General features: G+C 36.7%; 1 protein-coding gene across 1 annotated transcript; it reads right to left on the bottom strand.

Moving 5' to 3' along the window:
* Window positions 1–7,098: 7,098 nt before the first annotated feature.
* Window positions 7,099–10,878, bottom strand: LOC114280270 (transcription factor JUNGBRUNNEN 1). The gene is made up of 3 exons (XM_028222621.2): window positions 10,606–10,878; window positions 9,147–9,490; window positions 7,099–7,695 (listed from the first exon to the last, which is right to left on the bottom strand). The coding sequence occupies exons 1-3, from the start codon at window positions 10,808–10,810 to the stop codon at window positions 7,252–7,254; spliced, it is 993 nt and encodes a 330-aa protein (XP_028078422.1). The 5' UTR covers window positions 10,811–10,878; the 3' UTR covers window positions 7,099–7,251.
* Between the last annotated feature and the right edge of the window lie 2,048 nt (window positions 10,879–12,926).

Consider the following 12,926-nt stretch of genomic DNA (forward strand, 5'->3'; position numbering starts at 1 on the left):
GGCGTCAAACAAGAGAAGAGAAATGGCTCGCCAAAGCGAGGCCGAGGTAATAGTGGAAACAGTAAGCAAGAGACAGGATTGAGAGCTGCACAGGCAGTCACTACCTTATTCTGAATTCCGGTTTACAAAGTGCTGGAAAGAATCCAGAATTAGCCCTATTATAAAGAGAAGATTCCTAGTGAATTTATGGGAAGAAGTCTGGGGAAGTACTGTGCCTACCACAATGAGGATACGCATCTAACTCAAGGGTGCAGAGCCCTAAAGGCACATCTGGAAGACCTGGTAAGACAGGGTCATCTAAGGGACCTGGTAGATGAAGCCAAGACAAGAATGGAACAAGCAAGACTGCCTCAGGCACTGGCAGCACCACCTCCACCAGCACCGCAACCGCAAGCAGGCGGACCTCAAGTGATCAACGTGATTCACTCAAAGGCCAATGAGAACAAGATATGTGGGGAAACTCAGAAGGTAAAACACTTGCAACATGTGTATCAGGTTCGGCAGAAGAGACCAAGGGCAGACGAGTGCCAGGGACCAATGGTGTCCTTTACTGAAGATGATCTAGAGATGGTGCAACATCCACACAACGATGCCCTGGTAATATCCCTTCAGATTAAAGAGTACCAGGTAAAACGAATCCTGATCGATCAGGACAGCTCTTCTGAGATCATGTATGTCAGGTGTTACAAGGAGCTTGGCCTTCACCAAGATAATCTGGAACAATCCAATGGACCAATGGTCGGGTTCAATGGAATGCCGACGTGGCCCTTGGGAGCAGTAAGTTTGGAGGTGCAGGCTGGCACCAAGAAGGTAAAAACTGAGCTCACAATTATTGACACCCCCTCCCCTTACAATGCTATCCTGGGAAAGCCATGGCTACATACAATGGGGCCTGTTCCCTCAACATTGCAACAACTGTTGCGGTTCCCAACAGAACATGGAATTGAGGAAGTCAGAGGGGATCAGGTGCAGGCCAAGAGTTGCTCCATGGCAGCCATGAAATCCACCTGCAATGTACAAAAAGCAAAAACAGAAGAGATTGAGTATGAGGACATACAGATCCTTGAGGACGTTGGCAAAGAGCCAGCCGAGAAAAGTGAGGAAGCCTTGAAGAAGATCTTAGTCCAGCAAGGGGATAAAGAGCACTTCTTCATTCTCAACTCAAGCTTGGCCGAGGAGGAGGAAAAAGAATTAGAGGCATTCTTGAGAGCAAACCTTGAGATGTTTTCCTGGACACCACACGAGATGCCTGGCATTGACCCCGAGGTCACTTGCCATAGACTGAATGTGGACAAGTTGGCCAAACCTGTCATCCAGCGAGCAAGGAGGCCTACGTTAATGCATGTTGAGGCAGTGGAAGAGGAAGTGGATAAACTTCTGGAGGCTAAAGCCATTCGAGAGGTAAATTACCCAACATGGTTATCAAACACGGTTGTTGTGAAGAAAAAGAATGGGAAGTGGAGGGTCTGTGTGGACTTCACCAGCCTGAACAAGGTTTGTCCTAAAGACAGTTTCCCACTCCCTAAGATTGATCAATTGGTGGATGCCACTTCAGGGCATGAAAGGATGAGCTTCCTGAACGCTTACAGGGGGTAGCCATGTACCCCCTGATGAGGAGAAGACTGCATTTATCACCCCAAAAGGGTTGTATTGTTATAGAGTAATGCCTTTTGGGTTGAAAAATGCAGGAGCAACCTACTAGAGATTGGTGACAAAGATGTTCAGACATCTAATAGGCAAAACAGTGGAGGTATACATTGATGGCATGGTTGTGAAGACCAAGGAACTTGAGGATCATCTGGTTGACCTGAAGACAGTCTTTGATATCCTAAGGACATTTCAGCTCGGACTCAATGTATCGAAGTGCGCATTTGGAGTTGGGTCAGGGAAATTCCTGGGATACTTGGTCACCAGAAAGAGCATTAAGACAAGCCCGGATCAAATCAAGGCCATCTTGGAGTTAAAGAGCCCAACATTGGCAAAACAAGTGCAGATGTTGACTGGAAGGGCTACAGCCCTAAATAGATTCATAAGCAGAAGTTCTGACAAATGAAAACCTTTCTTTAGTTTAGTAAAGAAAGTCACAGACTTCTTGTGGACAGAATAGTGCGAAGTCGCCTTGGCCGACTTGAAGAAATACTTGACCACCGCTCCAGTTCTCTTAAATTCAGTACCTGGAGAGGAGCTGTTCTTATACTTGGTGGTTTTAGAGCATGTAGCAAGTGCAGTGGTAATCAGAGAAAAAAAAGAAGAACAGAGGGCAGTTTACTACGTGAGTAAAACCCTAGCAGATGCAGAGACTAGATACCTACCCTTGGAGAAGCTAACACTGGCTTTAGTAATGGCCTCCAAGAAGCTGAATCATTACTTTCAAGCCCACAAGATTGTGGTGTTAACTGAGCATCCTTTGAAATCCCTGTTGCAGCAAGGAGATCTGATAGGTAGGATAGCCAAATGGGCAGTGGTGTTGGGTCAATATGACCTATAATTCAGACCCAGAACAGCAATCAAAGGCCAAGTTTTGGCCGATTTCGTGGCCGAGTTCACACCAGGCGCCATCATACGATGTCCAGGTGAAAAAGAAGAAATCCAACTAGGGATAGCCGAATAGAGGAAAGAAAAGAAACTCAGGCCCTACAGTATTTACGTCGGCGACTTCTTCCGCTTGTTTATTGATGGAAGTTCAAACCGACAAGGAGCGAGGGCAGGAGTAGTGCTAGTATCGCCGGATGGACAAATACTGGAATAATCCATTCATTTGGGGTTTAAGGCCTCAAACAATGAAGCAGAGTATGAAGCACTGATCGCAGGATTAAAGTTGGCAGCAGCAATGGAAGCCGACGAGGTAATGGTCTTCTGTGACTCCCAGCTTATCGTCAACTAGGCAATAGGCGAATACGCAGCCCGAGATAAAAGGATGATGGCCTATGTAAAGGAGGTGGGCAAACTGATAGCATTATTCCAAACTTGCTGACTACAACAAGTTAGCCGAGATGACAACAGTCATGCTGATGCCTTGGCCAACCTAGCTAGTGCAATGAAACCAGGAGAGGCAAAGACAATTGTGGTTGACTACTTGTCAGGTCCAAGTGTAGAATCATTGAACACAGAGCATGAGGCAATGTGTCTGGAGATGGGACCAAGCTGGATAGATGCGATAATAGTATTCCTTAGAGATGGAAAACTGCCAGATGATTCTAAAGAAGCACACAAGATCAGACTGAAGTCAGCAAGATTCAGCCTGACAGTAGAAGGACATCTTTACAAAAGATCTTTTACTAGTCCCCTTTTTAGGTGTGTGCATCCTTCACAAGTTGAAGACTTCCTATACGAAATACACAAAGGAGTATGTAGAAGCCACGCTGGGGGCAGGTCACTTGCTCATAGGGCCATTACTCAAGAGTACTGGTGGCCCTATATACAGTAAGATGCCGAAGCTTATGTCAGAAGGTGTGAGAAGTGTCAAAGGTTTGCACCTTTGATACACCAACCTGCAACGGATTTGAACCCAGTGTCCAGCCCTTGGCCATTTGCCTAATAGGGCATGGATCTTGTTGGACAACTACCTCAAGCGACTGGACAAAGGAAGTTCTTGCTAGTGGCAACAGATTACTTTACCAAGTAGGTAGAAACTGAACCCCTTGCTAAGATTCGGGACATTGAGGTAAAGAACTTCATATGGAAGAACATCATCACCAGGTTTGGGATCCCAAGGGCGATAATAGTAAACAATGGTACACAGTTTGGCAATAAGCTAATCAAAAACTTCTACGTAAAGTACAAAATCAAGAATTATTACTCTACTCCAAGCTTCCCTCAGAGTAATGGTCAAACAGAAGCATCCAACAAGGTTATCTTGGATGGGATCAAGAAGAGGCTGGAAGCAACAAAGGGAAAGTGGGTGGATGAGTTGCCCAATGTACTCTGGGCATATCGGACTATGCCGAGAAGCTCAACTAAGGAATCCCCATTCGCCATGGAAGCAGTTATTCCACTAGAGGTCAGCATCCTAGGGATTAGGACCCAGGGAGTAGAAAATGGGACCAATGAGGCATTCTTAGCCCGAGATCTGGATCTGTTGGAAGAAAGAAGGGAGAAAGCAGCAATTCAGCTGGGGGCATACCAGCAGCAGCTTGCCAAGGCTTACAATAAAAAGGTCAACCCAAGAGAGTTTCAAGTTGGCGACCTCGTCCTGGGAAAGGTCGTCGGCAACAAGAAGGATCCCAGAGAGGGCAAGCTTGGCCCAAACTGGGAGGGACCTTATAGAATCATCTCGGTCCTAGGCAATGGGACATATCGACTTGAAGACATTGAAGGCAAAGAGTTGCCAAGACCTTGGAACACTTGCAACCTGAAGTTTTTCTATCATTAGATTTCCTTTTGTTTTTTTTTGAAGTCTTTTGTTATTAGCCGAAATTATAATAAAATTTTAGCTCGAATTTTTTAAACTTGTGAAAAACGATTGACCAGTCCTTAGGCGATTTTTCTGCTTGAAATATGACGAATAACTTAGACTTATTATATGGCAAAGTTGAATTATACTTGCACATAATAGAGTTGAACTAAGTTGGCGATGTTTCTGATTGAAACATGATGAGTACCCCTAGTAATTCGTAAAATTTTGTTTTTTCAATTTATTTAGATATTATGTTTGTATTTTTAATTGAAAATTAATTTAAATATTGTGCTGTGTTTTCAATTTACTTTCAATTTGGAAATCTTTTTATCAAATGGCAAGTCTTCATATTTGGCATTTTTGTATGAAAAATATAAAGCTTAATTTTGTCATTTTTTAAAAAATCAAATTAAATAGTTTTTGAATAAAAAAAGTAATGAAATGATTTTGATAATTTTGTCATTTTAGCATGGTTTTCTTATATGTATTTATTATTACTATTTGATAATTTACTTGATAATCTTTTAATTATGTTGAGTTTGATTGTTATTCCCCAAAAAATATTAATAAATTGTTATATTATGTTCAAAATTTGTAAAAGTTTAAATCGTTAAATCGATTCGCATCCATCCGCCAATTCGTTAATTGGCGTCTATCAATCCAATTGATAGAGACGAATTAATTTTTTCCAATCTATCAATCTAACAGACAAATGACAAATTAAAAATTTCCTACCTAGAACCGAAGCACGAACTCCTCTCATATGAAAGGTGATGGAACCCTAGGGTCTACTCTAAAAATTATTAGAGGCTTTGAAACTCAAAATCGAACCAAACACACTATTCATGACTTTTTACTTACGATTAAACTAATCATTCATAATCTATTGAAATTAAACCAAACCAACTTAATATAATTTGAGTTCGACTGAACTATAATCATAAAATAATTCATTAATGAGGAGGTTCAAAGGCTGCAAGACTTGACTGGAGATGCTCCCAGGATTAATGAGGAGCTGCCAGACTCAGTCAGGTGGACTGCATCTCCTTCAGGTCAATTCACTGTGGCATCAATGAGGAAATGGTATGAGGTGATTCAAGGCCCAAAATTGCAGGCTCCCAATCTGTTATGGAGTGGTGTGGCCCCTCCAAAAGCTCAATTTTTGAGCTGGTTGGCATGGAGGGGCAGGGTTAAAACCATTAGACTTTTACAGAGGTTTAGGGCCTTAAGTAGTAATGTGGGGAATCTGTGCCTTTTCTGCAAGATGGAACCAGAGTCCGTGGATCATATGTTCCTGCAATGCTCGGAGATTTGGAAGGTTTGGTCATCTTTGCTTCAATGGTGGGGAGTATCTTGGGTCATTCCTGCTACAGTTGATGGTGTGCTGTTATGGTGGCTGGGAACAAAATTTAAGAAGTCAGTTGTGAGGATTTGGAGGCTTGTTCCAATTGTAATGTTATGGTCAGTATGGAGGTTAAGAAATGAGTGTGTTTTTAAAGGAAATCAGCCTAATATGGATGAGCTTGGTGAAATAGTGAAAGTTAGGGTTGGGTTGTGGGCCAAGTCTGGGCTGCCAGAGTTTCACTATTCAGTGCATGATGTAGTGGCTAATCTGAATCAGGTGACTTGTTGTTTATAGGGCCAAGTCTGGGAAGTCTGCTAATCTGTGTCTGCCATTCTGTGTCTGCTGGTCTGCCAATCTGTGTCTGTTGGTCTGCTCTGGCATGCTCATGCTAATCTGAATCAGTATGCTAATCTGATTTAGATCAGATCCTGTGTGTTGCCTTGTTATGTGTAGCTAGGTTTGAATCAAGGAAGTCTGCTGCTGGGATGTTGCTGGCAGATCTGTTGCTGGTATGTTGCTGGCAGATCTGTTTGAATCAGGTATGATCAAAGGAAGTCTGCCTTATGCTGTGTGTAGCTAGGTATGAATCTAGGAAGTTTGCTGCTGGTTTGCTGCTGGTTGTTGCTTCTATGCTGTTGTTGGTCTGGCTGTAGGCTACTTCGGGTGTGAGAAGCTGTAGTAGTGTAACTCTGTTCTGTGTTCTTTTCTTTTCTATTCTCTTTTGTTTCCTTTAATGGTTTCTCACCAATTTAGGGTCCTGTGCTATCTGCTCTTTTCTCTTTGTTGATATAAGTTTTGTATGTTATACTTTCTTCATCAATAAAGTTTTCTTTTGTTGATCAAAAAAAAAAATAAAAATAATTCATTAAAAAAAAATAGATTAAAATAATTGATAAGATAGAATGTCACATCTAACTCATAATTATTATTATTTTTTTCTCATAACTATCAAATCAATTAACTTTTCAAACACAATTATTTTAGTCAAATTAAAATAATTAAAAAATTAAATAACTAATTAAAATAATTAACTTCTCCAACAAGGCCATTAGCATCATTATAAATTTTGCTTAAATTCAATATTACATCATTGGAAGTATGAACTAACAATAATAATAAAACAACAATACATCAGTACAATAAATAAGTGTGAAATATTGTAACAGAGTACAAAGAAGAATAAAATCATTATTTTAAAGTTTTAAAATAAAGAATGGCCTAGGATACACCATCTATTTACTTGAAGACTGGCATCTCAACTTAAATAATACTTGTTCCTGGCTTGACTTGAACTTCGATGTAATCCAACAAGTTCATTATTTTTAAATTTAATTAACATCAACCAAACTAAATTAAATTGATAAAGATTATTAAGTTAAATATTCAAAATGTATATGGTATCTAGCGTATCCCAAGTTAAAACATACTCTATATATATAACCATCTCCAAACTCCTTCCTAATTAATCCCACCCCTCTTTATTTAATGTTTGTGTATGTAATCACTAAAACTACATATTATTATTATCGTTATAATGATTATTTATATAAGGATCAACAGCAAACTCCACAACAGATCGGAGCTCATCCCAGTCCTCATACTTAACAAAGTTGTTCGCAGCGTCAGGGCTAAGAAAGCTCGAGTACGATGCTGTAGTGGTGGATGAAGCTTGAGCTTGAACTTGAGATTGAGATACATAGCTCAACTGGTCTACAACCATGAGGTTCGTTTCATCGACATGATCATTGATAAATTGCTTTTTCTCATTCTGTCGAATACCCTGAGGAGCTCCCCCGAAGCTAATGAAATCTTCATTACTGTCAGACTCATCCACGGTAGTACTGCATGCTTTAGAACTTGCAGGATTTCTTTTAGCAGATAGTTCTCTCCAATCTGGTATGCACTTTCTGTATGATACATTTCGCTTGAATATTCGACAAAGTGTCCAAACTTCCTGTAAAACCCATCAACAAACAAGCATAAAGATATGATACAAATGAATTTTAACCCAAAATAATGGAGGTTTAATTTAGATAAAAGGATAAATAACATTTTGAGATTTTCTATTTTATATCAAATCTTACTTTAGTCTATCATTAACAATCAACTGCCTATATTCCTGTTAGTTTTGTGTTAAATTGTACAACAGAAATTGTCGTATCACTCTCACATAATGCATTTTTTAAAATAAAGATAAAATTTATTTACTTTCTTTTCCTTCTTTATTTCTTGATTGTATTTTATAAATCCTTTACCATCACCACCTTTTCCCGCTATTGTCCTAATCAGTGGCAGAATCAAGAAATTATGTTAGAAGGACACTTAGTAATTCTAATTTTTTATTTAAAAAAAAATATGAGCAATATTAAGATAATCATAATTTTATGAGATAAATTTAAATATAACAAATTACATATTCATTATTAATAAAGATAAATAAAAATTCTATAATAGTGTGGAATAGCTCGGTGTGAGATGATGACGTAAGTGTGCAATTTTATCACAAAAAATTATGGATCAAAATTTCTAATTTTAAAAAATAAAAACACATCATTTATATCTCAAATTATTATAAAATCTATTTAATTTTTATTTGACAAAAAAATATTAAAGAGATAACATTGCTTATAAATGATGTGTTTTAAATGAAAATTATTAAACAATCTTAGAGTATCATATGACGTTACCTACATGATGTTCAAAGTATAGAAAATCACAAATCACACTAAGTGGTATGTCAACTGCTTGAAAATAATGAATTCATTATATTCAATCTATAATGTTTTTCGCTATACTATTGATTTAAACTATTATATAAATAATATCACAAGTGTTCTTAAAGTATTAAATAACTATTTGTTATGAACAATATAATAAATCATTAGCCAAAAAATATATTAAGAAAAAAAAAAGAAAATACATTTTATAAGTAACAATAACAAAAAAAAAAAATTCAAAACTGAGGAGGACACATGACCTGACCTATGCTGCCTCCGCCCTGGTTCTAATCTTTTCTTGCAGTCCCCACCCTTTTTCCACTACTCCTGCCAACCCCATTCTCGCTATCCCAAGCCTTCACCACCCGCTCCCCACCACCCCTTTGGCAGGAAGGGGAGTGTGGTTGTCGGGCAAATGGTGGGGGGTGGCGGGGTCGTGTGGTGTGAGTGGTGAAAGATTAGGGGCGGGTGAAATGGTGGCAATGGCAGGAAAGGGTGGTGGTTGATGATTGGTTCAACAAAAATTACAATACAAACAGAAAATTCAATGAAAAAATAGAAAGATAAAGAAAAAGAAAAAATATTACATTTTTAGCCTAAAAATGTTTGGTCTCATGACAAGTAAAGAACCGAATAAGATTTAATGTAAAGGGCAAAGTGCATAGTGTATAAAACAGTAGTTTCTTACAGCTTCTTGAGGGATGGTTTTAACATCCAACTCCATGTGTTTGGTACTTTTGTCATCATGATCGGCCGGAAGGCGAAACTCATGCATCATCCAATCAGTCTTGGTCCCCTTCCCAGCGCTCCCTCGATAGTACACCAGTGATTTCTTGAGCCCAATGCATTCACTCCGGTCTTGTTCACTAGCACCGGCACCGGTATCAATAGAATATATCGGCCTGTCGATACCGGTTGCCTTCCAAAACCCAGAACCAGAGCCAGTCACTCTATTAGGTCTTATACTGTTTCTGTATTTTCTCCCTCTTTTGCAAAAGAAGTACCATTCCTTGTCTCTCACGTTACCACCCTCTGCATATTCCCCCAAAACAAATTCATTACCATACCAAAACGCGCACACACACACTGTTTTTTTCATTGGTAAGCAAATTTTATTGTAAAATAACAGAAGAAAAAAAAGAGAAAAAAAAAGGCTAAAGATCCGAATATAAGTTTATGAATAAAGAAATTGGTCATATAATTGAACACACAAGTCTAACTATCACCTTTGAAAATTTTAATGAAAAATAAAATGTTTTATTTATTTAGCCATTATAAAATCAATGAAGGTTTTAATCATTCAATTACAAAATAGAAGGTTCTTACAAAATTTATGTTAAGGGAGCGACAAGGTTTTTAGGGTAGTGATTACATGTCTGTCAATCTCACAAACCAGCCCTTTTCTACTCTATATTATTTGACATGCATTCCTATTGTATATCTGTCTAATTATTTTATTGATTTAAATGGTATTGTTGGGTAATATGTTTATTATGATAGTTCAAAAGCCCGAAGAAGTAAACAATCTTTTGCCATATGGATCAGTGTTGTTTTTGTGCTATGAGATAGATTTCCTCAAGAATATTATTCGTCAATCAACTGTGTCGATCGATGTCTTTTATACTTCTATTGTTTACACAACTGAGATTCAGGTTTCATCATACTTTCATGCATGTTAATATCTCTATTCTATATATATGTATACAAATCCATGCCTAAAACATCATTTGATGATGAAACCCTAATAAAATTTCTATAGTTTTCAGGAATTACACAATTACACCCATGCATATAAAATAGTACTGTGTCAAGCATATTATCATGACAACAAAACCCTTATGTGAGCATGATTTTATTTTCATAAATCAGTATTCAGTATTTGAAAGTGGTCTTGAATCTTAAATGGTTGATTAACTTGCATCTTGAAACGATGAACAACAAGTTAATTAAGATTTAGCTCTTACTTGCAAGATTATCTGCGTTTCTTGAATCTTAAAACGCTGATTATCTTGCAAGTCACCTGTGATTGTATTCTTTTGAGCCTTTGAGCCAAATCCTAATTAAGAAAGAAAAAATCAAAACAATTATTTATAAGAAACGAAAAAAAAAAAAAAAACATAGATGAAACTCGAAGAGTAATAACATACTTGGAAGATCCCAGGGGTCGTATTTGTAGATATCAACCTGTTTGATTAGTTCGATTCTGAGAGGTCGCTTCTCAACCTTGCGACGAAGATAAAACCCTACTAGTTCTCCGTCAGTAGGATGAAACCGGAACCCAGGAAGTGGAACATCATCATCATCATCATCCTTTCTAGCAGAATTCATCTCACTCATCTTCTCTACTTCCATGACTTTTTCTCTTTAGAGCTCTCCAAATGTGCTGTAGATGGAGAAGATAACTCAGGAGACACTTCAAACTTAGAGAACTTTCTTATATATTAATATCAATAATCAAGTCATGATCCTTGACTCTATTTGGGTCAAGCCAAGAAACCGATCAAATCCTTTCTGCCAACTACTTTTCTTGTATGTATTATATAACCAAAGTTGAATTATTCTTTTCGTTCTTTCTTTTTTCCTTTTTTTTATGGTTGAAATTTTACATCTTGATTTTAAAGGGCAAAAAAAATTAAGATGAAAAGAAAAAATGTAAATAAAGTGGTAATTAGTATGTCAAAATGACAAACTGATTTCAATTTTTTCATAAAGCATAATAAAAAAAATTTAAAAATTGTCAAAGTGAAAACTCATTTAAATAAGGAAAATGAGTGAGAGTACTAATTAGTGTCATCACTAATGATGTGGCAGTGGGTTCTATTCACTGCCACAGTGTGTGTTGTGTTGTGCTTGTGCTTTTTTTTTTTTTTTCCTTTTCCACCTCTTTAGTTTTTTTTTTTGATCAGCAAAGAAAAATTTCATTTAACAACATGAAATTAAAAATACAGGAAGATGAGATGCATCGAGAGAGATTCGGAAGTATAAAAATACCCCTACTACTGCTACTCGCATCCATACAATCAACCCTTAAACCTCTCGATTTTTTAAATTAAAAAATTAAGAAGAACTTAACTAAAAAATTAAAATACATGAATCCCCATATAAAAACCCACAAAATCACCCAAACCAAACAAAAAAACAAAACAAGACCCAAAACAAACTAATTTCACCGCTTTAGTGGTGGGTTAAAGTTACCAAATTAAAAGACTCTAGCATAATTGTTTAAATAAATAAAAATATAGTACTTTGATGTACAAGTAGTACTTTGATGTACAACTAATCAAGGACCGATTTTTTGACAAACTATCTCACTTTGACAAATAGTAGATGCCAGCCCAAACAATTTCTATTCACACTCATATACCAAAGGCTTAAATGGGAAGCATTAAAATATGTCCTTTAGATTCAAATAAATACCATTCTAAATTTCATTCCTTTATCATTTCATTCACAAGTAATTTGTAAAACAACAATGCATTAAAAAAACAAAAACAAAAACAAAAAACAAAACTACATTATTATTCCCCACACATTCTCATTATTGTTTGTAAAGAGATAATTGCTATAAGTGACTTGTTTTTCCTAACTATTGTTCATTTAGCTAGCAAGACATTATTTACTTTTTTAAATAATAAATTTATCACAAACATTCTTGTACATGGTGTAATACAAATCAATGATAAAATATAAAATAAAAAACAACTAACATCCAGTAAAATTGGATTGGACTAATAGTCCAATAAAATTATTAATCCGATATTTGGTTAAACAATTGAAGTACGGACTAATTATTTTAAACTTGACTATTAGTTAAGATAGGATACATAATCCAACGGATTCGTAGTCCTAGAACTATTAGTCATGAGAATGCTAATCCAGTCTGCCCAAACAAACATGGCCATATATCACTCTTTTTCTTTTGTTTTTTTCTTTTTTGTGCTGTAAAAATAGGGAGAAGATGTAGTAAAAGATGTACTTCGAGAAGGAGCATGAATTATTGACCAAAATAACCAATAATAATTATGGAAAGAAAAAGAATGAGAAATTGTCAAATTGATGGGCTTTGCTTTGTTGACTTTTTCGACCAACCAGCCTTGACTTTTTGAAGGAAAAAACTTTGGAGCTTGTATTCACGAATTTCATAGTAGGTAGGCCCGCATTGCTTGGTAATAAGGAATTATATGGAGCCCAGCCCCCGACTTTTTTCTTGCCTCTATCAATTTGGGAAATTATTGGGTGCTTCGTTGATCACAAAATTGTTCAAGAAAAATGAGTGGACAAGATATTCAATGGTCATTATCACTGTGTAATACAGACAGTTATTTGATTGATTTTATATTTGTAAAATTATTGAATAATGAAAAATAGAATAATTTCATACAAACAATCCTATCATTTAACTCCACTAGATCTTTTTCCCTTGAATATGAAAATTTTATTTTATTTTTAATCAGCAAAAATCAAATAT

Source organism: Camellia sinensis, chromosome 7, assembly GCF_055761805.1.
Source record: "Camellia sinensis isolate YWXY chromosome 7, ASM5576180v1, whole genome shotgun sequence".
In the NCBI taxonomy this organism is placed as follows: Eukaryota; Viridiplantae; Streptophyta; class Magnoliopsida; order Ericales; family Theaceae; genus Camellia; species Camellia sinensis.

Coding starts and splice junctions, on each gene's coding strand:
- LOC114280270 (XM_028222621.2), bottom strand. CDS start 10,810: ATGGAAGTAGAGAAGATGAGTGAGATGAATTCTGCTAGAAAGGATGAT. Junction 9,491..10,605: donor CGACCCCTGGGATCTTCCAA/GTATGTTATTAC, acceptor GGGAATATGCAG/AGGGTGGTAACGTGAGAGAC. Junction 7,696..9,146: donor AAACCATCCCTCAAGAAGCT/GTAAGAAACTAC, acceptor TGGGTTTTACAG/GAAGTTTGGACACTTTGTCG.